Source organism: Corythoichthys intestinalis, chromosome 5 (assembly GCF_030265065.1).
Source record: "Corythoichthys intestinalis isolate RoL2023-P3 chromosome 5, ASM3026506v1, whole genome shotgun sequence".
NCBI classification, from domain to species: domain Eukaryota; kingdom Metazoa; phylum Chordata; class Actinopteri; order Syngnathiformes; family Syngnathidae; genus Corythoichthys; species Corythoichthys intestinalis.
This window is the reverse complement of record NC_080399.1, coordinates 48,808,249-48,832,613: the sequence shown is the minus strand read 5'-3', so window position 1 is coordinate 48,832,613 and position 24,365 is coordinate 48,808,249. Positions and strand designations below refer to the sequence as shown.

General features: G+C 38.8%; 1 protein-coding gene and 1 long non-coding RNA gene across 2 annotated transcripts in view; one reads left to right on the top strand and one right to left on the bottom strand.

The window, feature by feature from the left end:
• The window catches only part of banp (BTG3 associated nuclear protein), an 88,376-nt gene extending 64,152 nt beyond the window's left edge, over positions 1–24,224 (bottom strand). Inside the window, exons 1-9 of the mRNA XM_057836451.1 lie at positions 24,097–24,224; positions 19,909–19,985; positions 13,434–13,546; positions 13,114–13,313; positions 12,923–13,003; positions 11,013–11,185; positions 7,555–7,794; positions 5,916–6,074; positions 950–1,071 (exon numbers count right to left, since the gene is read on the bottom strand). Of these exons, the coding sequence (XP_057692434.1) occupies positions 950–1,071; positions 5,916–6,074; positions 7,555–7,794; positions 11,013–11,185; positions 12,923–13,003; positions 13,114–13,313; positions 13,434–13,546; positions 19,909–19,978 (1,158 nt within the window). The 5' untranslated portion in view covers positions 19,979–19,985; positions 24,097–24,224. The remainder of the gene's footprint in view (positions 1–949; positions 1,072–5,915; positions 6,075–7,554; positions 7,795–11,012; positions 11,186–12,922; positions 13,004–13,113; positions 13,314–13,433; positions 13,547–19,908; positions 19,986–24,096) is intronic.
• On the top strand, positions 734–13,134 carry LOC130916068 (uncharacterized). The gene is made up of 3 exons (XR_009063223.1): positions 734–804; positions 5,373–5,466; positions 12,368–13,134. It is a non-coding gene; the product is annotated as an uncharacterized LOC130916068 (long non-coding RNA).
• Positions 24,225–24,365: the final 141 nt, after the last annotated feature.

Sequence of the window (24,365 nt, the reverse complement as noted above, 5' to 3'; positions counted from 1 at the left end):
TCTCAAAATATGATCTTAATTCACATTATAATGCGAATTAAGATTTTTTTAATGTGTCAAAGGCAATTTAAGGCTCACACATGCCAAGCGATGTGGTCGAAACAGACCGTCATGCAGTGAGTGGGGTTTGGCACCTATTGTGGCCAACTGTTGCCAAGTCCTTTTGTTTTAATTCAAAATGTTTATCACCTGCAGACTGAGTCATGACACAGATAACGTCCAGCAAATTTGCCTGAAAGCAGTGGTACACTTCAGTTGCAAATGGCTGCGCTGCTCTGTGCGCAGCGGGCTTTACACCAAGGCTCATATACACAGAGAAATTAATCAGTGACCCATTTTTCAAAAGTGAGGTTTAGTTACAATTTAAAAGGTCACAAATTGTGACTTGATGTTGGGTGGGCCATGCATCCTGCATGACCATAATGAGGAGAAAACTCATTTAGAAAATTGCTCAATATATTATTATAACAATCCTTTTATGTTTTGTTTTGTTTTTTAGAAAGCCATACGCTCGCTCCCAAACACATATTAATATGCATTTTAGGCTTTCGTTGTTGGTTTTTTTTTGCAAGAGGCTAATAGAGGTTAAAATAATACTACCCACTAAAAGGTTCGGATTGAGAGCCATGTTGATGCCCCTAACATAGTCAGCAGGTGGCAGAAGTGCATTTGATGAGCCTTGAAACCCAAGACATGGCCAGGAAAGGAAGAATAGAGTAGAGGAAGTTGAGAGGCAACGTGATGAGTTAATGTCGAAGATGACAAAAAAAGAGGGACCTTGATCCGAATTCGCTCGATGACTGGGTAATTTATTGACTATTTAAATGTTTTAATGTTCTGGGAATATAAGTCCTAAAATGTCCTAACTTTAGGTCTTTTAAGTTCATGACTGGTATACTGTTCTTTTACTCTTTTGTACTGAAATGCACATCAAACTATTGATACTCACAACTTGAACTTGTCCATCCTCTCCAATGTGATGGAACTGGACCTGCTGATTGGCCAGTGTGTAGTGCAAGGTCTGCTGGGTAGCAGTTTCTATGTGGGAGCCTTCTTCTGCAAGGCCTCCGTCTGTTCCACAGTCAAAAAAAAAAGTTAAATGCACACATTTTTTTCGGAATGAAGTAAGAGTGACCCAAAGTACATGGTACATCTAAAAACAGCAAAATTCTTATTATGCATTCATTCAAATCAGCGTATTAGAAGATTCTTGCGGCAGTTAGATGAAAAAGATTACATTAATTGCCTGATCGCCGACTACATCCAGCAATTAAGTGGCTATCATAAATTTTGGGGGGAAAAAACAAAACAAAACATTGAAACTATTCTAAAACATCTGGCTACCTGTGAACAAGTTTGCATATATTGAATTTGTATACAACACTTCAGTCTGTAAAGTTTAAACTCTTCACCAGTAGCCTGACACCTTTGAATGCATCCATTACATGACCCACTTCACCACCACAAGCCCCAATGTCAAGAAAGAGCAGCAAAAGGGTTACAGGTTCTGCGCCACATGCCGTAAGATACACAAGATCCCACCAATGGAATGTTAAAAATGTAGGGACAAAAAAAAAAATAAATCAGGAAATAATAATCTTGCATTTCTTGTAAAAATAAAAACAAACGACTATCAGTGTCAGAACCAAATGTCAATAAGCTTATTGGAGAATCCCTGGTGATCATTCCAGCGTATATTACCTATTCATACTTGGCCATTTAACCGTGTCAGGCCTGGTGTCGAGATCGTCCAGAGCGCTCAAGTCTTTAAATTCATTTGTTTTGTGGTATTCTACCTTCTTTTATTGTTATTTTGTTCTTAGTTTTGTATGGTTCGTTCCCTTGTTTTGTGTGGTTGTGGCTTGGACCTTGAGTCTGTTAATAAATATATCTATCTATTCTATCTATCATCATAACTAACTGGCAGAACAGCAATGTGTTTGCATGAGCTTGTGCATCATTCTTAAAGTATTATGTAGTGTATATTATGGAAGGTGGTTATAATCAAGTCAATCAATCCCAAAATGGTATTCATATCATTATTAGAATCTAACCATTCACTCCCAAGTAATGTTTGTGAGAAGATGTATCTTTGTTCCACCAGGGGTGATACTTTAAAATCAAGTTTCAACCAAGTGTCAAGTGACTGCTAATTCACTTTGACTAAAACTGTCATGAGCCGATAGCTTGTACTCTAAGTGATTTACAGTGAGGAGCAGAAGTATTTGCACCCTTTGTGATTTTGCTAGTTCACCCACTTAGAAAATAGGTCGAGGTGTGAAATTTCAATCATAGTGTTAATCAGTGCTAATATGCAGAAGCTTTTTTTGCTACTACAGAGGTAACTCTTTCTGTAGTTCTTCACCAGGTTTTCACATATGGAAAGAGGGATTTTAGCCCATTCCTCCACACAAATCTTCTCTAGATCTTTCAGGTTTTCGGGGCTGTCATTGAGAAACACGACGTTTAAGCTCCATCCAAAGAATTTCTATTGGATTGAGGTCTGGAGACTGGCTATGCCACTCCCGAACCTTGATATGCTTTTTACATAGCCACTCCTTGGTCAGCTTGGCTGTGTGCTTCGGATCATTGGAAGATCCAGCCGCGAATTATCTTCAAGTCTCTGACTGAGGGAAGGAGGTTGTCGCTCAAAATTTGGCGATACATTTCACCATTCCTCCTCGGCTTTACATGGTCCAGCTGTCCTGTCTCCTTTGCCGAAAATCAGCCCCAAAGCATGATGTTTCCACCCCCATACTTCACAGTGGGGATGGTGTTCTTGGGATTGTAGTCATCCTTCTTTTTCCTCCACACACAACGTTAAAGTTTGCACCAAAAAGTTCTACTTTGGTCTCATCTGACCACATGACTTTCTCCAATGACCCCTCTGCATCATTGAGATGGTCCCTAGCAAACTTCAAACGGGCTTTCACATGTATTGGCTTCAACAGAGGAACCTTCTGAGCAATGCTTGATTTTAAACCATTGCACCGTAGTGTTCTACTGACAGTAGCCTTTGAACCATGCATCCAGCTCTCTTCAGGTCATTGACCAGCTCCTGCCATGTAATTCTACAATACAACATTTTTTTCTCTGGTGGCTTTCGAAAGCTCTCTGGTCTTTCCCATGGTAGCAGTTGGATTATGACAGACTGTGGGGTGCACAGGTGACAATATTGAGCTCAAACGGGTGGTTGGTTGGTGTGTGGTTACTCATGGGGTAAAAGGTGGACTTTATTTAAGGTGGACTGATAACTCTTTCAGTGTCATGGTTATTGCTGATTCTCAGGGGTGCAAATACTTATGAACCCCAGTCAATTACAAATAAATTATTTTCAAAAAAAATCATACAATGTGATTTATGGATTTTTTAGATTATGTATCTGAGTAGAAATGCATCTATAATTAAAATTTCAGACCACCTATTTTCTAAGTGGGCGAACTTGCAAAATCACAAGGGGTGCAAATACTTCTGCTCCTCACTGTATATATGAAAAAAAAAAAAAAATCTATAAATAAATACAGCGCAATGACACAGCCGCATGAATTCTAAACTTAGATGTCAAGTATACTGTCTCAAGGGCCTCAATTGACTCCCAAGTCACGAGTTTCAAAACACTGCCCATACATTAACTGGGCAAGGCTCTAGTCGTCCTATGACCCTGCTCTGGATAAGTGGTTTATAAAATGACACAGAATGACAAATTGGGGTGTGGGGTTGAAGGGTTGTGATAACATGAAATCTGTAGGTCATGTTGTTTACCTTTCTGGGTAGGGTCTGTTCTATGTGGTTTTGGTGTCAAACGTAAGCCTGTTGCACTCATATATGTAAATAACCTGGTCTACTTTTGGTTTGCCTGAAAAGTTAACCATCCAGAGGAAGTGTAGAAACCTTTTTGCGGGTGCTGTTAACTGTTACACACAAACCATAACGGTGCAAAGTAATAGGGCTACACTCCAAGCGAAAAGGATTCAATATGGAGTAAAAATACCAATGTGAGTTCTAGAGTACTCTGAGTAGAGTAAATACTTTCTATTACGTTGCTCTACTATATTCAATATACAACAGTCCTACTTTAAAGCGCAAGACAAGACCTTGATAAAGTGCATCCCGGTGGAAAGAAACTTGTTTAACAATTTGAAAAAAATTACAGAATTTCACTTTTACGGTGTTAATGGAGAAAAACGTAAATTCTCCAGGAAGTAGACAAAACTGCTTTTAGCACACATTTATAAATGCCAGAACTGTTTTAGCATATCAGCTGCAAAAATGTTTTGGTATGGTGTATCTGCTGATCTCTCTGCTGCTCTGCTATGCTCCCGTGGTGTAGGGTATAATCATTTCATACACGGATTTTACTTGGGGGGGGGGCAAAGAAAACGAAAAGGCAGTGCCAGTATGCTTCAGTGTTGGGCTTTTGACTGTATGAACAGGACGTTTCTTGGTGGTTGTGACAAATAAAACACTGCAATCAGGCCATTCCGAAAACGAGAGCAAAGAAAGTCGATGTCACATTTAAGGATGACAAGGTCAAATTCGCTCGAGTGAAACAGCCTTCATTCGCGTCCAAAATAGAGAAAAAGAAAATGAAAATTACACCAGAACAGATATAATAACTTGAAAGTGTGACCATTTTATTTTTTTCTTCTTTATATCTTTGTTCGAGTCTATCAGTGTTTACGTGCTGTGCACTAACACTACCTGCTAACATTGTATCGCAAAGAGTGCGCAAACATCAGAATATTTGTCACTGATATGTAACAGTCACTGATATGTAACAGTCGGTATTATAATTAGTTAAGAATGCTAAATGATTTGTACCCACATCGAGTTCTTCGTCGCAATGAGTGACATGCTAATTTTGCTCCCGACGAAGATGCTAAATCAACAGTCACCCTGGCTCGGCTCAAACTGTTAGCCTGCGGCCCTCTCTGGCTTTTTAACACGTAACTTGAGAAAGACTTATCGCTTGAACTATCTCAACTAGGAACTTCATCCGCCATTTTATTTTGCCCTGCAGCCCAAAAAACTGATAAGCCCACAGCCTTTTCTGGCATTCTCACACATATCAGCTGGCAGTCCATAAATTACCTCCAGCACAAAGGACGTCACATTCATTACAAAATGGTAGCACCTAGGAGTTGTGTCATTTTTTTGTGTTTGAAAATTCTTTTCTCCATTATTATCGTTCTAAAAATTAGTGATTGTCATATTTAGACTCTTTAACCAACCCTCTTTCGTATTAAGGTCATTTATAGTAAAGTTGAGATTGAATTGTGTTCCAGTTTCTCAATGTTAGGTTATTCTATGACTAAAAAGTCTATCACTGTGAAAAAACTATACTGGTCATTAATACATTGGCCTTTTTTTAGTGTACCCCATGCCAGCCAGTTTGGGGTGTGCCCTGCTTACTGCCCATACTGCCCTTACTCAGCTGGGACAGGCTCCAGCAACCCTGTGATCCTCGTGAGTATAAGCGGCATTGAAGATGAATGAATGAATGTATCTGTAGCCCTTTAGGTAAGCCGAGGCTGGCTAGTTCATGAGCCTCTACTGACCCAAATGATATCATAAATCATGAAATAGTAGCAGGAGCAGGACAATTTCTCTTTCCAAGAAATAGCTTGGAATACTTTTGAGCAAGGTAGGTCATAAACCTTTTACCATATTTACTGACAATAATTGTGACAAAAAATACCTATAAACAAACTCTTGACAAAAATGAATTTAAAGTTATCTATTCGTAACTCTCAGCCAATACAGTACAAAATGTATTACAATGGATCAGGCTCCAGGAGCCACATGATACAATGACATGCCATAAATCAAAGAATATTATAGTCATTTAAATAACAGACAAATGTGAGCCGTAATGCAGGACACAGTCAGTGTTGAGTATGGTCTCTGTGCATTACCTGAGCCTGAACCTTGAGGCGTACGTTTGGAAAAGCTCTTGACAGCCAAACTCTGACCACGCTGCTTGCGTCTCCAGGCAGTTCGACACTTTGAGTCAATACTTTGCTTGATGCGATACCAGTCTGACTCGGAGATGCCAAATTTGTGGAACAAGTGGCCTTCAGAAAAGTAAAGAGGTCTGAGATCACATCGTAGATCAAACATATAAAAGTGTAAAAGTACTTTAATTCATTCCGTTTTAGTGTCAAGCATTAGTTTTGTTAGCATCTTAAATCACAGATAATGACACCCCCCCCCCCCCCCCCCCCACACACACACACACACACACACACTACTTCACCCTCAATTGTTAGCACAGTACAATCATTCCTATTAATAAATGTGGCCTTACACTTAAATAATCTGGACACTGAAATATGGTAGTAGGACACACAAGAATCATTGCTTCGGATTCTCTGGGCTAAATATATATGTCTAAATATGCACACACTACATGATTAATAAAATTTGAGCTACCAAGCAATACAAGATTCTATCCAGATTGACTTAGGCTTGACATAATAATAAATAATAATTAGCAACAAAGAATACATTATTAGATCTTACAACATACATACAAAGTGCAATTACATAAAATTGCAATTAGTATTTTATTTATATATATATATGTATATATATATATATTTATATACACACTAGTATTTACATATTATTTGATCTAGAAGCAGCACACCCGATGCTCAGGATCATCTTTGACTAGCCCGATTATCTTGTAGTGTGAAGGTACCTTAAAATTCACTCACAAAATTGTTTTTACATTAGACTACAGCCATTGTCGGCTGCCATAAGAAACAGTATAACAGTATATCTCAATTCTACATAAATGTCCAATCTATCTTAAGCCTGGGGTTACAGATTTACAAAAAAGAGGGGAGCAAACTAAAGTTGATCTATATAGATAAGAGCCCTTTACGCTTGGCGAAACAAGTTCAGACAAGAGAGGCAGGTGCTCTTTCATTCCTTTTCCCTGATTTTTTTTTTTTTTTTTTTTTTTACGGAGGTGGGGTTCACTCAACTGCTCATGCTTCAGCTCCAGCATACCGCTGTACTATTTCATTCATCTCATATACACTCTATACGCATGTGCAAAAAGATACAGTGTGTAGCTACAGGATTCAAAAGGGAATCAAAGAGCTCACTGACTTAGACGTGACTCTTTTCAGATCATTCTTCCAGACATGTGCTTGTCATTTAGAGTCTGGTATGTTATAAAATGTGTTGCACATTAACGCTTGTGTGCAATGATGAATGCATGTTGTTGTAACCCAGCATGGGAATAGGGACTGCAGCCTATTTCTGTGTTCAATTCAGCGCTGCTTTGTAATGGCAGGAGGGTGAAATATGGTAAGTTCTCAAAGAGTTCATTTACTGATTGAAGGGGGGTTAAGGATTTAATCCTTGGCTGGGTGAAGGTTTATGTGCATTACGTTGATATACAATAAGATCTACATGAATCATGGAATGCTTGTTTGGGTAAAAAAATACTACAATGACTCATGGGTCACTGTGAAGTCATTGAATAGTAGCACCAGGATGTCATCCAAAAATTAACCAAATCAAGCAAGTGGCAGAACTCACAACGAATGCCATAAATCATGAGCGGATCCAGCTGTTTCTTGCCGTGTTTGCCCTGTCCAGAGAGATTGGACATGGCTTGGACCTCCCGATGGAAAAGGTAGTCCAATAGTGTGAGTGCCATTTTTTCTGCTGTGCGGCAGTTTGACGAGATATGGAGCATGTCGGCTGCTGAAACTGGACAACGAACACGCATTTCTGGGTTACTCTCATCACCTAACCATGTGCCTCCTGGGTAGTCTTCTGAAAAATACAAAGAAAACAAATCATTCAAACCAAAGATACACAGCTCTATTTAATGAACTCTGAAAAAGAAAAACATTAATTGTGGAAATTTGTCATCAATCCACTGTATTGATGACAAACTACTCAACTGATAACGCACTGTAGGAGCACATGGCTCAACATATGTAATACAACAGCACCCTCATACGGCAAAAAAGAGAAGTGAATGTAAGGGCAAAAACATGAAAACCACCCAAAAAGAAAAAAAAAAACCATGAAAGACTGAATGCCAAAACAAATACCGTAACTAAGAATGAAATTTTCATGTCACACATATGTAAATGAATGGAAAATGAATGAATGAATAACTTTTTACACAAGCAAAAAGTTCCTTATAAAGTGACTGAAAACATTGAAACAGGCGGGAATTACACTGTATACAATATTTTATACTTTACTGTTGAAAAATCTGGAGAAGTTTGAGATTGGGAAAAGCTATCTGAAAATTAACATCTGTGATCGCCAATCTCTTAGATGGCGCTTTACCAAGACCCATCATTCATTTCTAGCCCATACAACCACATGGGCTCAAGATTACTTTGGCAAAATGTTGACTACAACTAGAATAAGTAGCTACATCCACAAATGCCAGGTAAAACATGGCTGAGTCCAAACATCCTGTCAACTACTACGCAGCATCAAACACATCTGGTCATTGGAAACTTGTTTTGTCGTTCAACACATCCATATTTCGGGCCGTTTTGGAAAGTAATTGAAGCCGTTACCCAAAACTCCAAAGGCCAAGGTCTGTCATGGGAGTTGCCTTTGGTCAGTACCGTTGGAAAAGGTATCTTTGACTATACAAAGTTTATTCAGACATTAAATCATTCATCTCACTTTTTTTGTTTCGATATTACGGTCCTCTTAACATGAACTAATAGAGATGACGTTTCAAGTACAGAGTTTTGAAATTTAACCCAACAAGAATTATTTGTATGTTGTATACTGTGCCAAGTCAAACATTTATGACTATTAACTCGTGATCATTGCCAAATTCCACCCCAACCAAGAGGACATTTCCAACGTGCGATTGATGTGCTGAATATTAGGGATCTCTAACAGCTAGTCCGATTAAGAAGTGTGAGAGCAAATTAGAACATAACCACAATTACTGCTGTATTTTTCAATAGTGATAAAGGGGGGGTTATCATACATACATAACTACCATAATATTCGGACTATAAGACACACCTGACTATAAGCCGCCATGCACGAAAACGGCATTTGTTCATAGATAAACTGCACTGGACTATAGACCCTACCCACCTACGTCACAAAACCACGTGCTCGCTGTATGGTTCCGCCCACTTGTCCGTCATTTTGACTCTGTATTAGCATTGTTTTCAATTGATGGCGGAATTTAAAATGCATTTCATGGAAGACCCGGTGCTTTCTGATGCCGCAAACTCACTGGATCTGTTGCATAAAAGGCGTTATGAGGAAAAGCTTCGTTCTATACAGTCGCCAGATCCATATTTGATGCCCAAATCGATGTTTTTCGACCCACTGTCTTCGCCCTGTCTGCCTGACATCTGCTACGCAGATATTTACAATTATCTTGTCCACACTAAATCAGCCTATTCTCACGAAAATATGAAAAACTTCAAGAGCTTGGAGGCTTATAAATACTTCGTTGCTGGTTGGGTGAAACAGGTCCTCGTCCACGAAAATTCGGCAGGAATCTATCTTGTGCTTGGAAAGGTGAGTTCCGAAATTTTCAATTCAAAATCTTTTGTTATTGCTAACATCCACTGTCAAGTCTAATGTATTTCATGTCGTTTGTCAATGGAGTTGAGGCTTTTAATGTTTATATGGTTTAGCGATAGCACTCTCACTACATACATACGTGTATGTTGTCGGCGATTAGCCTCGCAATGATGTTAATTGTGGTTATTTGTCAGCCCCGTAGACGAGGCCAGTTTCTTTCACTTGGTACCAGCTAAATATTATTCAAAAAATAACGATGGTGGAAGAAAGGGAAGTCACAAACATCTTGAATTTGAAACTATGTCGTACTACGTCGTATGTTGTCGGCGATTAGCCTCGCAATGATCTTAATTGTGGTTATTTGTCAGCCCAAAACCCTCTAAGTATATCTTAAATGCATCTTACCGGATATAAAATGACTACTACATAGTCTGTGGTGATTTTTTGGTGCCCAGTTTTCACGTCGAATTGCAGCCGTCCATTTCGCTCTCTTTGGATCCCTCGGAATACGGTAAAACTTCAAGTCTCTCCTTCCATCTTCTCTGTTAGTGCAACCAACAGCCACACACGCCTTCACCATTTTGATTATTAATGTTAAGGAGCAGAAAAACACGCCGTAAATAGGAGAAATGTACGTAGCCGTAACAGGTTAACACTATGTTTTGACGGACAAGTGGGCGGTACCATTCAGGAGAGCGGAGTTGTGACGTCACGTGGGTAGGGTCTATAGGCTGCAGCTGTCCTCACTGAATTATGGGATATTTACACCAAAAGATATTAACCAGTAACACTTTATTTGACAGCAGCATCATAAGACCGAATGAACCACCATGAAGCTTTGAACCAATTGGCTGCAAAGATTCAAAAAGCTTCATTTGGCCATCACTGCTCCCTTGGAGGAAATAGTCAACCTCCCTATCAACACTGTTGTCGTCCAACATACCACCTTGCTTGCATTGCAGCGGTACAGATGTACATAACAATCAAAATTCATGTTCTGTGCTAATTATTGCTTCAGTTGCTGTTCCAGTTGTTTAATTATTTGCTAGTTATGGTATTTTGGTAACACATTTGATAGTGGTGCCATAAGACCATCATAATTATGATATGACACTGCCATAAGCATTAACGAATGCTTATGAGAGATGTTATTTTGTGTCATCTGGCAAACTATCTGACTTTTGAATGGATGTAAAAGATCTGAGCTGGACATATATGGAGTGTTGTTGACATAATTTGCCAGATGACACTTAATGACATCTGTCATAAGCATTCATTAATGTCCATGAGAGCGTCATGTGGTAATTATGACTTGTTATGACAGTATTATGACGACACTGTCAAATAAAGTGTTACCTAATATCCCAAATAAATCAACAAATAAGCCGCACTGGATTCAGAATGAGGGGGGGAAAGTAACGGCTTATAGTCCAAAAATTAAGGTATTTGTATAAGACCTGACACCTTACCCTCTGAGTTGAGTGTGATGAGTGTGACATTTTGCCCATTTTGTGCATTGTTGGGATGTCCACCATTGGAAACGGAGTCACTAGCCTCAGAACCACTCTCCACTTCCTCCTGACTCTCCTCTGGGCCTGGCACCTTCACCAGGATTGTGTTTTGGCGCCTCTTCGCCACAGTGCTAAATAGAGACACACATTTGAGGTGAGGGAGATTGCGCACATATAGCTACAGTATATGGAGCAAGTCAATCTATGGGCTACATGGGTTTGAAATATAATTCAGCATTTCATAAATAAACGTGTGACATCTTGATCTAGTATCCCTGTTGGTCCTGCAAATGTACAATTCAATTTCATGATTCACAGTTATATGCAAATGAGGCTATTATTGCGAAAACCAAAGGAATAAAATGTTATCGACGGGACATAATTTTTTTTCACCTAAATCACTTTTTTTTTGTAGTAGTATAATAATTTTTTGTGGTAATTAGCTTTACTCTACTAGAGCTTTTCATTGCTGGTACTGTATATCGTGCTAGTACCTTCTTGTTGTAAATCTTAACTATCTCTAAAATCCACAATCTGCTTGATTGGTGGCAATATTTTATCACTAGTTAGGCGCTCTTGAAATGATCTGGTAATATTGAGAAATTATTATCAAATTGAAAAAGCTACAAACTGAGTTTTTCTGCATGTATTGATCATTGATTTACCAATAAACTGTCCTATGTACTTAAAGTATTTGTTAAACCTACTTGATATTCTTATGCACATAAATGACATCAAACCCTGTTAAATAGCCCACAAAAAAGGGGGCAACAAAAGTGTCTCATCCGTAATGTTTAAAATACAATGGAAGATGCAATTAACATGCTGACAAAAACTTGCATCTCATTGCAGTAACTCTCAAACCAAATTCAAATAAATATTTACACACAAATACCTCAACACAAGAAATTCAGTATAACAGCACTCACGGCAGGCTATATGCTCTTTGTACACTACCAAAGACAAGTTAGTGGTAGTGTATAAAGTGCATTTTGTATTTTAATGCACATTGTGTGCAATTTTCTTTTAGTTTTACAGTTTACCTAAACTGGAGCGTATTAAACTGCTTGAAAACCATCAACATAGGACTCTTTTTGAGGGACGGCTCACTATCTACCAAACCTTAGTCAGGCTGCAATTCCACCACGTTTGATCAATTAAATACTGTACGTCATGGCTGATCACAAAGATCGACCACATATATTTTTTTCGACACCATACCCTCTTCTTCTGCTTCATCTGAGGTTGGGTCGCATGGGCAGCAGCCTCAGCAGGGAAGCTCAGACTTTCCTATCCTGAGCAACTTTGTCTAGCTCCTCCAGGTGGACTCCGAGGCGTTCCCAGGCCAGTCAGGAGACAGCCTCCCCAGCGTGTCCTGGGTCAACCCCGGGGCCTCCAACCAGTGGTACATGCCTGCAACACCACACTGAGGAGGCATCCAGGACGCATCCTAATCATATGCCTGAGCCACCTCATCTGACTCCTCTCGATGCGGAGATGCAGCAGCAGCTCTACTCCGAGCCCTGCCTGGATGACCGAGTTTCTCACCTAATCTCATATCAAATTTTTTATCTTGAAAATCACTAGCCCTACTTAATGTAGATTGTAGGTTGTAGGTTGTAGATCATTTAAATCCACCCATTTAAAAAAATTACAGGAAAATCTAGTTGAAAGTGAAAATTGTAAAAATCCTGATACATTCATACAGAATTTGACCAATTTGACAGAATAAGACCATGATGTCATTAAACTATCCACTCTGTCTACACAAATAAACAGAACAAATAAAATGGTGTGAATATGTATGCTGCCTGGGTGACATTATCTATCAGTCATTCATTTCTAATGATTTAATACAAGTAACTCACTTGCTGAGCAGGTTTTCCAGTGAGGGGTCTTCCTGCTTCATGGATTCACTGCTAACAATCACATTTGTTTGTGGAACAACACTGTAAGAGAAACATTATATGATAAGGTTGATACATTGGAAACCTCTGTCAGATGGGACATAACTCAAAATACTACATTGGCGTGTCATCCACAAACATATGATGCTTACCATCGCACTTTGTTCCAGGTCTGAGTCGCCCCTTGGGGTGACCCAGAGACCATAGGAACCTGGATAGAATTCTTAGCACAAGGCACCATGCTATCCAGCTTTTGCGCTAGAGCCTTACATGTGGCGTCCAGAGCCTGCAGTTTGGATTCAATTCCTTCCAATCGCTGGCTGACTGATGAAGTGAATGAGACCATCAGGTTCTGGGGAAAGAGGTAGATTGTTCCAGTACAAACGTTTCCGCGGTTCCCACATGTAAAACAATAAACTATGTAAAAATAGCAATGCTTTGAACTGTGTCTATTGCAGGGAAGCTTAAATACCTTAATGTAACCTATGTCCTGGTTGTTGCTGCTGTTTTCTTGGCTGTTGCTGAATTTTCTCTTTTTCTTTTGAGGACTGGCCTCATTTTGTCCTTGATTTTCCAGCATGTTTGCTATGACACAAAGACATAAAAGGATGTGAGCATCTTTTTATAATCACAGTCAAGGGGTGCCCCAGAATTGGACGAAAGAACACTTTTACTATACTGTATACCCATCACTTTATAGAAGCAAGTTAATAATATTAACCGGTAATTTTTCAAATGAATACGCATACATCGAGTCAGATCAAAACCAATGCCCAATCAATAATGATAAAAATCAAGTGAAACTATCGTCCGTTATCACTGTAACACAAGGGTGTAGATTTGCATAGGGACAGTAGGGACAAAACACTACGGGTACCTACTTTTCAGGATGCTCAAATTGTCCCCACCAACTTTCAAGCAACCTTATTTGCAGTATACAATGTGTTGTTAGTGTCAGTTATATAAGTCATTTAGACAGTCTTCCTATATGTTGCAACGATAGAATTGACCCTACCATTATTAAGTGAATTATTTTCATTATTTTCAGACTTACATTTACCCCCTTATCACTTGCTGAATGAGACGATCCATGTTTTTTTTTTTTTCGGCCAGCAGCCACTGTAAGTAATGTGAACAGTCATTGTTGCAAAGGTGGGAAAGGGTGGGCACCACTGATTTTGCTCCTGAAAGTCCGACCTGCATCACAGTTTAGCATTACCATTACATTAAACTGTGGACTTGCTAACCTGAGTAGAAGGCTGCTTCAGGAGAAGTGTCCTCCTGTATGTGTATTCTACTATGTTAACGTTAATTAAACTGAGAAATATAGTAAACTCTGCTAAGCTGTAAGAAATGTAGTGAACGAAGGTTTACAACCTTCTCCCCAGTTTTCATTTTTATTGTGCTTATGTGGTCTTAAAGCAGCCCGAAGGAGCTTTCATTTTTTGTTGAGTTTGGCTGTGCTTATGGACAAAGGTAGTTTTTCCTAAAGGAAGGCTCCATTTCTATTTACTTTTGCTATTCCCTGACCAAGACTTTTTTTGTGATATTTAATTTATTTAGACTGACAATTTTGAGTGGTATTAAAACAAATGTTTATTTTTTTATTTTTTGCAACCCTGCATAGTGAGGACATGATTAAAAATGTTGTATATTTTTTATGTTAATACATAAATTTGTGTTGTAATATTGCAATTTAAATTTGCTAATAAAATCAAGACATTTATTCTGGAAGTTTTCAAAATGTTTCCTTAGTAGTTTTTGAAAACAAAGGTTTGAATGGAACGGTGTATCACCTGAACCGATACAAATGCACTGCAAAAACCCATCTCCTTAAAACTGAAAACAAAAAAAAACTTAAATTCCCTTGTTTTAGTGTAAATCTACCAGAAATAAATGAAATTATCTGCCAGTGCTTCAAGTAAATTTTACTCAGATTTCTTGAAATAAGAAAAATACCTAGCTGAAAAGAAGACACTTATTTTAAGCAAAAATCCTCTCTATTTCATCTTTGAAAATTAATCTCAGAAATGTTCTTAATTCAAGAATAGATATTGTTCAAAACATTATTTGAAAGCATTTTTTTTTTATTTGGTGAAAAACTTTTAGATTTTTGGGCTTAATAAGAACAAATGGTAATATTTACTAAAAGTAATTGGAAGAATCTGACACATTAATCTGTTAACTAGCCTTTAAAACAAGATGAAGAAAATTATTTGACTAGATTCAAGAAAAATCAGATTAAGACGTTATAATGTAAATTTGCAGAGTAAAAGTATAAGTCAACACAGATTTATTTTGCATTAATCATTTAGCCTATCAATTAGGTTCTTATTGCTGAGAAATGTAGACCTGACCACCGTACACGCAGTCTGTTTGGTCTTATTAATGTCGCGTCCCCAGCAAAAAGTGCATGCAGGTTGTGCTGTTATATCGTCCCAACTAATATTGAGACCAAACCTACGCCCTTGCTGTAACAGTGTAATTACATTAATTATAAACACTCATGAAAGCAGGAAATAAAAATGTCTCATTTTCTTCCTAAATAACTGTTTATTTTTCCTCATAGTGTTAAGTTGTTGTTCATTTACCGGTATCTTCAATTGTAGCATATTTACAGGTGATCATTTAATTAACACTTGAACACCAGTTGTAGCAGTGATGGCACTAGCCCTTTTCATACTGACATTGATGAACTATAAGGCATACTTGACTATAAACCGCACCCGCGAAAAGAAGTTTTTCTGAAAAGTATTGAAAATACTCTTTTCGTTACAAGTTAACTGTATTTGTTCATATATAAAATACGATGGACTATACTGGACTGTCTCAGAAAATTAGAATACACAATATTCTAATTTTCTGAGACAGTCCTGTATATTGTTCTATGTAAAGGACGTCAGCCAAGGTCGGCCCCCCACATTTTTACCACGCCAAATCTGGTCCCCTTTGCAAAAAGTTTGGACACCCCTGCTTTAAATGGTGGATTAATGTACAGGACTGTCTCAGAAAATTAGAATATTGTGTATTCTAATTTTCTGAGACAGTCCAGTAAACCAAGCGTCCACATTGGATTATGGAATATTTACACCAAAAGAAATGCAGGATATTAGCTCACAAAAATCGAAGAACAAGCTGCACTGTACCAAAAGCCGCATAGCTGGCGAGAGAAGTAGTGAGTTATAGTACAAAAATTATGGTACAAATTGGATTTTTTGTTTTTTTTTACTTTAAACACTGCTGATTAAATTACCTAAAATCTTCATGATTTTTGAATTAGTTATCATATCAGGTAAAGACGAAAAAGGCTAATTGTCTCTTGCTGAGATATATGGCGGAAAACACAGAGAAGTCTGAAAAAGCAGTTTTTCCTCTTGCAACCCTCTTTAAAATAAACAGCTGTATTTTAAGCCAAAAGAACTGTTGTGTTTGATAGAAAAATATGTCTATAAAATGCTGCCATAGCAGTTTAATGGCGCATTAAGCCCCCGAACTATTTTGAATTTGTCCGTTTTACACTGGAGACCCCTGTTTACAGACACAACGCAACACCTTTTGTTTCAACTTAGCCATAAAAAGAAAGTAAGTAATTACATTTATTAATCAAAATGTCTATCATTTTTAGCTTTGAATCATTAATTGATGTCTAATATTTTGTTTTGGGGGAAAAAATGACTTTATAAAATTATCCGTTCGCATATTTTAAACCAGGGGTGTCCAAACACTTTGCAAAGGGGGCCAGATTTGGTGTGGCAAAAATTTGGGGGGGCCGACCTTGGCTGACATCCTTTACAGTGGGGCAAATAAGTATTTAGTCAAACATCAATTGTGCAAGTTCTCCCACTTGAAAATATTAGAGAGGCGTGTAATTGTCAACATGGGTAAACCTCAACCATGAGAGACAGAATATGGGAAAAAAAAAAAAAAAAAAAAATCACATTGTTTGATTTGTAAAGAATTTATTTGCAAATCATGGTGGAAAATAAGTATTTGATCAATACCAAAAGTTCATCTCAATACTTTGTTATGTACTCTTTGTTGGCAATAACGGAGGCCAAACGTTTTCCGTATCTCTTCACAAGCTTTTCACACACTGTTGCTTGTATTTTGGCCCATTCCTCCATGCAGATCTACTCTAGAGCAGTGATGTTTTGGGGCTGTCGTTGGGCAACACGGACTTTCAACTTCCTCCACAGATTTTCCGTGGGGTTGAGATCTGGAGACTGGCTAGGCCAGTCCAGGACCTTGAAATGCTTTTTACGAAGCCACTTCTTTGTTGCCCTGGCTGTGTGTTTGGGATCATTGTCATGTTGAAAGACCCACCCACGTCTCATCTTCAATGCCCTTGCTGATGGAAGGAGATTTTAACTCAAAAGCTCTCGATACATGGCCCTATTCATTCTTTCCTTTACACAGACCAGTCGTCCTGGTCCCTTTGCAGATAAACAGCCCCAAAGCATGATGTTTTCACACCCATGCTTCACAGTGGGTATGGTGTTCATCGGATGCAATTCAGTATTCTTTCTCCTCCAAACCTGAGAACCTGTGTTTCTACCAAAAAGTTCTATTTTGGTTTCATCTGACCATAACACATTCTCCCAGTCCTCTTCTGGATCATCCAAATGCTCTCTAGCGAACCGCAGACGGGCCTGGACATGTACTTTCTTCAGCAGGGAGACACGTCTGGCAGTGCAGGATTTGAGTCCCTGGCGGTGCATTGTGTTACTGATAGTAGCCTTTGTTACTGTGGTCCCAGCTTTCTGTAGGTCATTCACTAGGTCCCCCCGTGTGGTTCTGGGATTTTTGCTCACCGTTCTTGTTATCATTTTGACGCCACGGGGTGAGATCTTGCATGGAACCCCAAATCGAGGGAGATTATCAGTGGTCTTGTATGTCTTTCATTTTCTAATAATTGCTCCCACAGTTGATTTCTTTACACCAAGTGTTTTACCTATTGCAGATTCAGTCTTCCCAGCCTGGTGCAGGTCTACAATTTTGTCTGTGGTGTCCTTCGACAGCTCTTTGGTCTTGGCCATAGTGGAGTTTGGAGTGTGACTGACTGAGCTTGTGGTCAGGTGTCTTTTATACCGATAATGAGTTAAAACAGGTGCCATTAATACGGGTAACGAGTGGAGCCTCGTTTGACCTCGTTAGAAGAAGTTAGACCTCTTTGACAGCCAGAAATCTTGCTTGTTTGTAGGTGACCAAATACTTATTTTCCACTCTAATTTGGAAATAAATTCTTTAAAAATCAAAAAATGTGATTTTCATTTTTTTTTCTTTTCCCACATTCTGTCTCTCATGGCTGAGGTTTACCCATGTTGACAATTACAGGCTTTTCAAGTAGGAGAATTTGCACAATTGGTAGTTGACTAAATACTTATTTGACTCACTGTATGTCAAACAATATATTTAAGCGATTTTTAGCAAGCAATTCTGTGTGTCACATTTGCTTTATTATTTTTTTAATTAATAATTTCAACAATCTCGCAACTAAACTTTGTGGCGTTCTCTTTCGACTCTTGGGCTCTTGCGAAATGCTGCTGCTGTGAAATTAAACTAGCTTCAAGTTGCTTCAATTTCTCGCTGCGTATCTTCCCTGTAATCTTGTCGTACATGTCAGCGTTTCTTGTTTGATAATATCGCCTCACATTGTACTCTTTAAAAACAGCAACTGTCTTTTTGCAAATGAGGCAGACAGTTGTTGCGTATTATAGTGAAGAAACAGTCCAACTTCCACCTATCCTTGAACCGTCGGCCTTCGCAGTCAACTTTCTTTTTTTTTTGTTGATTGTCGCCATTTTAGAAAATTGGGAGTAAAGGGCCACACATGGTAATGTTGCTTGGAGTGCTGCTGCCTTTTCATGGGTAAATGAGGAGCAGCATTTAGTGTGTAACATACTTCATATGCTGGTAGCAGTACTGCTGACCAATTTATTAAGTCTGTGTGTGAGCCAGACCTTATAGATTTTATGACAGATGCTGGGGGCCGGATGAAATTTGATCACGCGCCGCATTTGGCCCCTGGGCCGGACTTTGGGCATGTCCGTTTTAAACTTTGAAACAAATTACGTCACAATGAAAAAAATAGTCTGTAAATAGGTCACGGATATCATCTACCTCATAACTATTGCTTAATTGTACTTTTTTTTTTTGTCACTGTCACATTTTCCCCGATATTTTAGATCAGAGGTGCCCAAGTCCGGTCCTCGAGAGTCCCTATGCAGCTTGTTTTCCATGTCTCCCTCCTTGAACACACCTGAATCAAATGATCAGCTCATCAGCAAGCTCTGCAGGAGCCTGATCATGATCCTGATTATTTGAGTCAGGTGTGTTGGAGGGGGGACATATGGAAAACAAGCTGGAAAGGGGCTCTCAAGGACTGGACTTGGGCACCCCTGTTTTAGATGATAAATAATTGATACAAACAAAGAAAAATTGGAAGAAAAAAAACGTTTAAAAGGGTAATTATTTGAAAAAGAAAATCTCGACCACTCCTTGATATCTGCGATTTCTGCATTGCGACCCTTGTTATATTACAGTGTTTCATCCATAAAATCCCCCAAAAATCCGACTGTGGCCATACAGCTGTGTCTTGACACTTAGTGAGACATGCTACATGGGAGTTTTTGGATCGAAACGAAGCAAGTACGCGATAATCATGGTGTCTTGAATTATGCCCTCACACGCTCTCACCTCGAGTTAAGGTTTAGGGGTTTAATTTTCTTTTTTAAATGCCCTCCTGTTCAAAAAATTTCCGACAGAAAATTGAGATTTTAAGCTTTCCAATGATGTATCACACATGCATATGGGACAATTTTGAAATTTGGCCAAATTGAGGGTCTCAGAGCGAAACTTCAAGTCACCTGAGTGTTTTCCGCCATATATAAATCTTGAACGAAAGCACCAACAAATAAAATATTGCATTGGGTCTCAAGGAATCTTACCTGTTCGGCTCTCCGAGCTAAAGTCTTCCACTGTTATCTGTACAATTTCTTCCAACTCTTCTTCAGACATCTCAGAACTATAATGATAAAATTGGCTTTTTAACAGACACCTAGTACAAAAACTATTAATATAAAACTTTAGTAAAAAAGTACACTAGAGAAGGACAGAAGAAACTATGGTGTTGTGGGCATGGGGGGTGGATAGGGGTCTTGCTCCACCTTGGGACGGCAAGAATGGTGCCAGCTCTGTCCGAGAGCTGCTGCGCAACACACACGTTAGAATGGGCATACGGATAACTAGGTGCTTTTTGACACAAGCTGGCTGCTGTTTCAAACTGTTCGTGTCAGGTTTAGAAATTACATTGCAAAAAGTCGGATGTTGACTCAATATAACACTCACAGGTGATTTGTCTATAGGCTATACTGAGTTCCCAACTACACATTACTAACGTTGCTTGCGCACTCACCTTCAACGATCACACTCTTATCTGACTTATCGTCCCTCGTTATCCTTCGATTACTAGGTTTCACCTGCCCACATGGTGTCCCATCAGGAGTAGAGCATAGATATTTAATGTTTTTCTACAACCATTTCTTCTGTTTTCTTTCTGTCTGTCCCCCAAACCCATTTTCTGTCCAGCTGGATTCTCTGAATCCACGATATCAACACCCACAATGAGAGAAAAACAAACTTCAACGTGGAATATTAAAACTGTTTCAGCATTTAAAGTCACTCAGCTTTACCATTATCCATGTCTAAGCAGCTGAATAGGAGAGGTTATTTTTTTGGATTTTTTTTAAATAAATAAATAACCAACTACTGTGTGGCTGTTTCAAAAAGGCATATGTGCACAACTTTTAAGATTAGGTTGGAACATTTTCAGAAATGTTGAATGTTTGAAACTACATGCAAGCGGATAAGAATTGAAGGAAGTCCACTGAAAAGGAGCAAACGTCAGTATTTCATTCATGACACCCAATACTGTTACCAAAAAGTTTTCACATAATCTGAGTTCTATTCTAGACTGTCACTAATATATATGGACGAATGAATAAACAAGACTAGCATTTCTCTGAACATCCACACCTCTCCATTATTTCTTCTCCACACTTTTCTTCCTCTGATATTCAGCACATATTGTATACTGGTGCCAACTTGCGGCATGGTGGCATTCCAAATCAGTAGTACAGGAATAAATACACAAGACTTTTGTTCCTGATAGAATAACTTCAAATATCTGTTTTTGATCTTTTGTGTTCATCTCGTGAAAAATGGGGGCAAAATTAAGTTTTGTATATATTTTTTTGTTAAGTGTACAAACTACAAGCCTGTCAGTCTTAATTCTACGCAATCACGGTCATGTTGATGTCATCCACGTGTTCAAAACAAGTCATGTTAACAATTTCCTTAAGCTTAGGAGTTGAGTGGGGGTCACAGGGAGCTAGGTCGGTTGGTGGAAGTTGCTACAGCACGGCTAAGTTTTTCTCAGTCAGGAACTATCACCAGAGGCGTCGTGTCCCATTAGGCAAACCAGGCAATTGCCTAGGGCCCCCAGCCAGCAGGGGCCCCCAGAGGGCCAACAGATTTAGCACACGCAGCTGTACTGCACTGTCGCACCGACAAGTGAGACAGTGCCAGTGAAAGCCTTGTGTCTGAGTTCCATGAAGGGGCCCCTTCACTTGCTTTACCCCCCCATGTGACTCAAGAGTGAGAGTGAGCGGCGATTTGGCTTTTTTTAAATTGACGTATATCCAAAATGAAGAGAAGTTATCCTTCTGGAAGCGACAAAACTAAGAAAAAAAAAAGCAGAAGAGGAGAAAAGGAAGCAAGACAGCGGTGAGTGTAATATGTTACTGTAGTTTTATGTCCTAATGTAGTAGAAGCCGGGCACTTTGAGTGTCCTAAAAAGTGCTCTATGAGACCGAGGCGTTATTATTAGGGCTGTCAAATTTATCACGTTAACGGGCGTTAATTAATTTTTATAATTAATCACGTTAAAATATTTGACGCATGCGCGGGACAACCCACTCATGCATTGCCGCAAAACAGACTACAATGGCATCGATTTATGTATTTTGAGAGCTAAGAGGCAGAGACAAGACAGAGGAGTGGACTCAGGCATTCTTTTGGGGCCACGCTATTTATTGGCTAAGCTAACAATTATAACTATTGTGGCGAGCAATGTGGGGTAGAATGAAAGGAGATAATCTTTTTCTTAACACCCTGTATTGAACACAACGCAGAGAAGATATAACATTTGCAGCCACCACTGAGTCATGGTAGCCCAACTTCCCATCATGCATTTGGGCGGAACAGTTAAGTCGCTACAGTATCATTTACTGAAAGCACAACAAAAATAATATTCCTATCTCTCAAAAAAATAATGTTCACAAAAAGAAAAGCGCACTGGCATTCCCAATCAAAATACCTATGCAAAATAATACTCAGACTTTGGTCAAACTCTATTCAAACATTTTGTTTAGCTCAACAAATACACTAGATGGCAATATTTAGTCACAATCTACAAACTATCAGCGGTCTCGTACGTTGTGAAGTCAACACTCAAATGAGCGTAAGGTACAATGAACCCAGAAACTACGGCGTCAGTCGAGGGGCAAAACCCACTAGAAAAACTTGGCTAGATCTCTAATTAAAACTCGCCCTTGACACCTTGTGGTGTATTTCAATCACTACCTTCCACAATGGCGAGCTATTAGTTTTTAACTGAAAATTTTACAAATTTTATTAAAACGAAAACATACAGAGGGGTTTTAATATAAAATTACTATAACTTGTACTCACATTTATCTTTTAAGAATTACAAGTCTTTCTATCCGTGGATCCCTTTCAAAGAAAGTGTTAATAATGTTAATACCATCTTGTGGATTTATTGTTATAATAAACACAGTACTTATGTACAGTATGTTGAATGTATATATCCGTCTTATCTTTCCATTCCAACAATAACTTACAGAAAAATATGGCATTCCTTAGAGATGGTTTGAATTGTGATTAATTACGATTAATATTTAAACTGTGATTAACTCGATTAAAAATTGTAATTGTTTGACAGCCCTAGTTATTATACTTTTATTAAATATGCTATTTCTCCAAGTCCAACTGTCCCCCTTACTTGCACACGCTCAAAGGGCCCCATGTTGCTTGTTGCCTGGGGCCCCCAGGGACCCTTGCTACGCCTCTGACTAACACATACTTAGGACATAATGAGCAGGATTGTTATGGGGTGAAGCAGCCACAAATCCTCCTATCATAACTCCATAGCATCTCTTTATTGACATGCAAGTTGACCGTCAGGCCCATAATCACCGTTTATACTTGCGTTTGAATTTGACAATTCCCAAAAAGATGGATTAAAGGATGGGAGATATTAAATTGGTGACAATTTATGCTTTGTAGAAACATTAGGTGATAAAATATAACACACTTCTGTATCATTACATTGGTATGTACATAGAAAAATCCAAGTGTTTTTATCACAAACATCGACATAACAAATGAAACATTCACTGTAGGTGAGGAACAATGAGTTTGTTTATTTATTTATTTATTTATTTATTTTGAATACAATGCGTATCAGATCTGTTCTGAGTAAACTCCGAATTTTACACTGATTCATTGCTCCAATTATGTAAATGCATATTTTTCTTCTGATTGACGCTATTGCGCTAACGATGGCATATGCTTGTTTGAGCTTGTTGTTCGTCAAATACGAATGATACACGACACGTTTTAAAGGTTCTGTTTTCTTTGATGAAAGAATAAAACGTTTTGAAAAACAATTGGCACTTTTTTTTTTTTTTAAGACAATATATATGGGAACGAATTAACCATCCCGGAGATCTATACGACAAAAATGAGAGTAAATGAGAACAACTAATGCAAAACGGGAACTACTAACTTGTCATGTACTACTTGTTTAATCCGACAGCATCCGTCGCTAGCGCAAGTTAGCTAGCGCGCATCCGTGTGCTAATGTTAAAGCTGACGCAAAGTCCTATAAGCTAACCTAGTGGTTAGCATGCTAAGTTGGGCCTGAAGGCCACAAAACATCGTAAGATAGTACTAAACCTATATGGGGAAATAACGAGGAAATATTGTTTTAAACTGATTCCTTCCCGCACCACTGCCAATCAACGTATTCCCAACCGAGGATGGGCTTATATTACCGTGTGAATGATGAATTCTCGTGTTGTTTGTCGAGGTTCCGATAACGGCGCCGTTCCTCGCGAGAGATGAGCCAGTGGCGTAGTGCGCCTGCGCGTTCGTGCAAGCACGAGTGCTGCGTTCAGTGACTCTTATGTGTGCTCGGAAGACCCAAAGTAGTCTTGGCAGTCCCACACAAGTAGTTTTCTATCATTTCAACGTCTGTTCTTCGGTAAAATATCAGTACGATGCCTTACAACAACCCATATTTCTGCTTCTTCATTTATTGAAA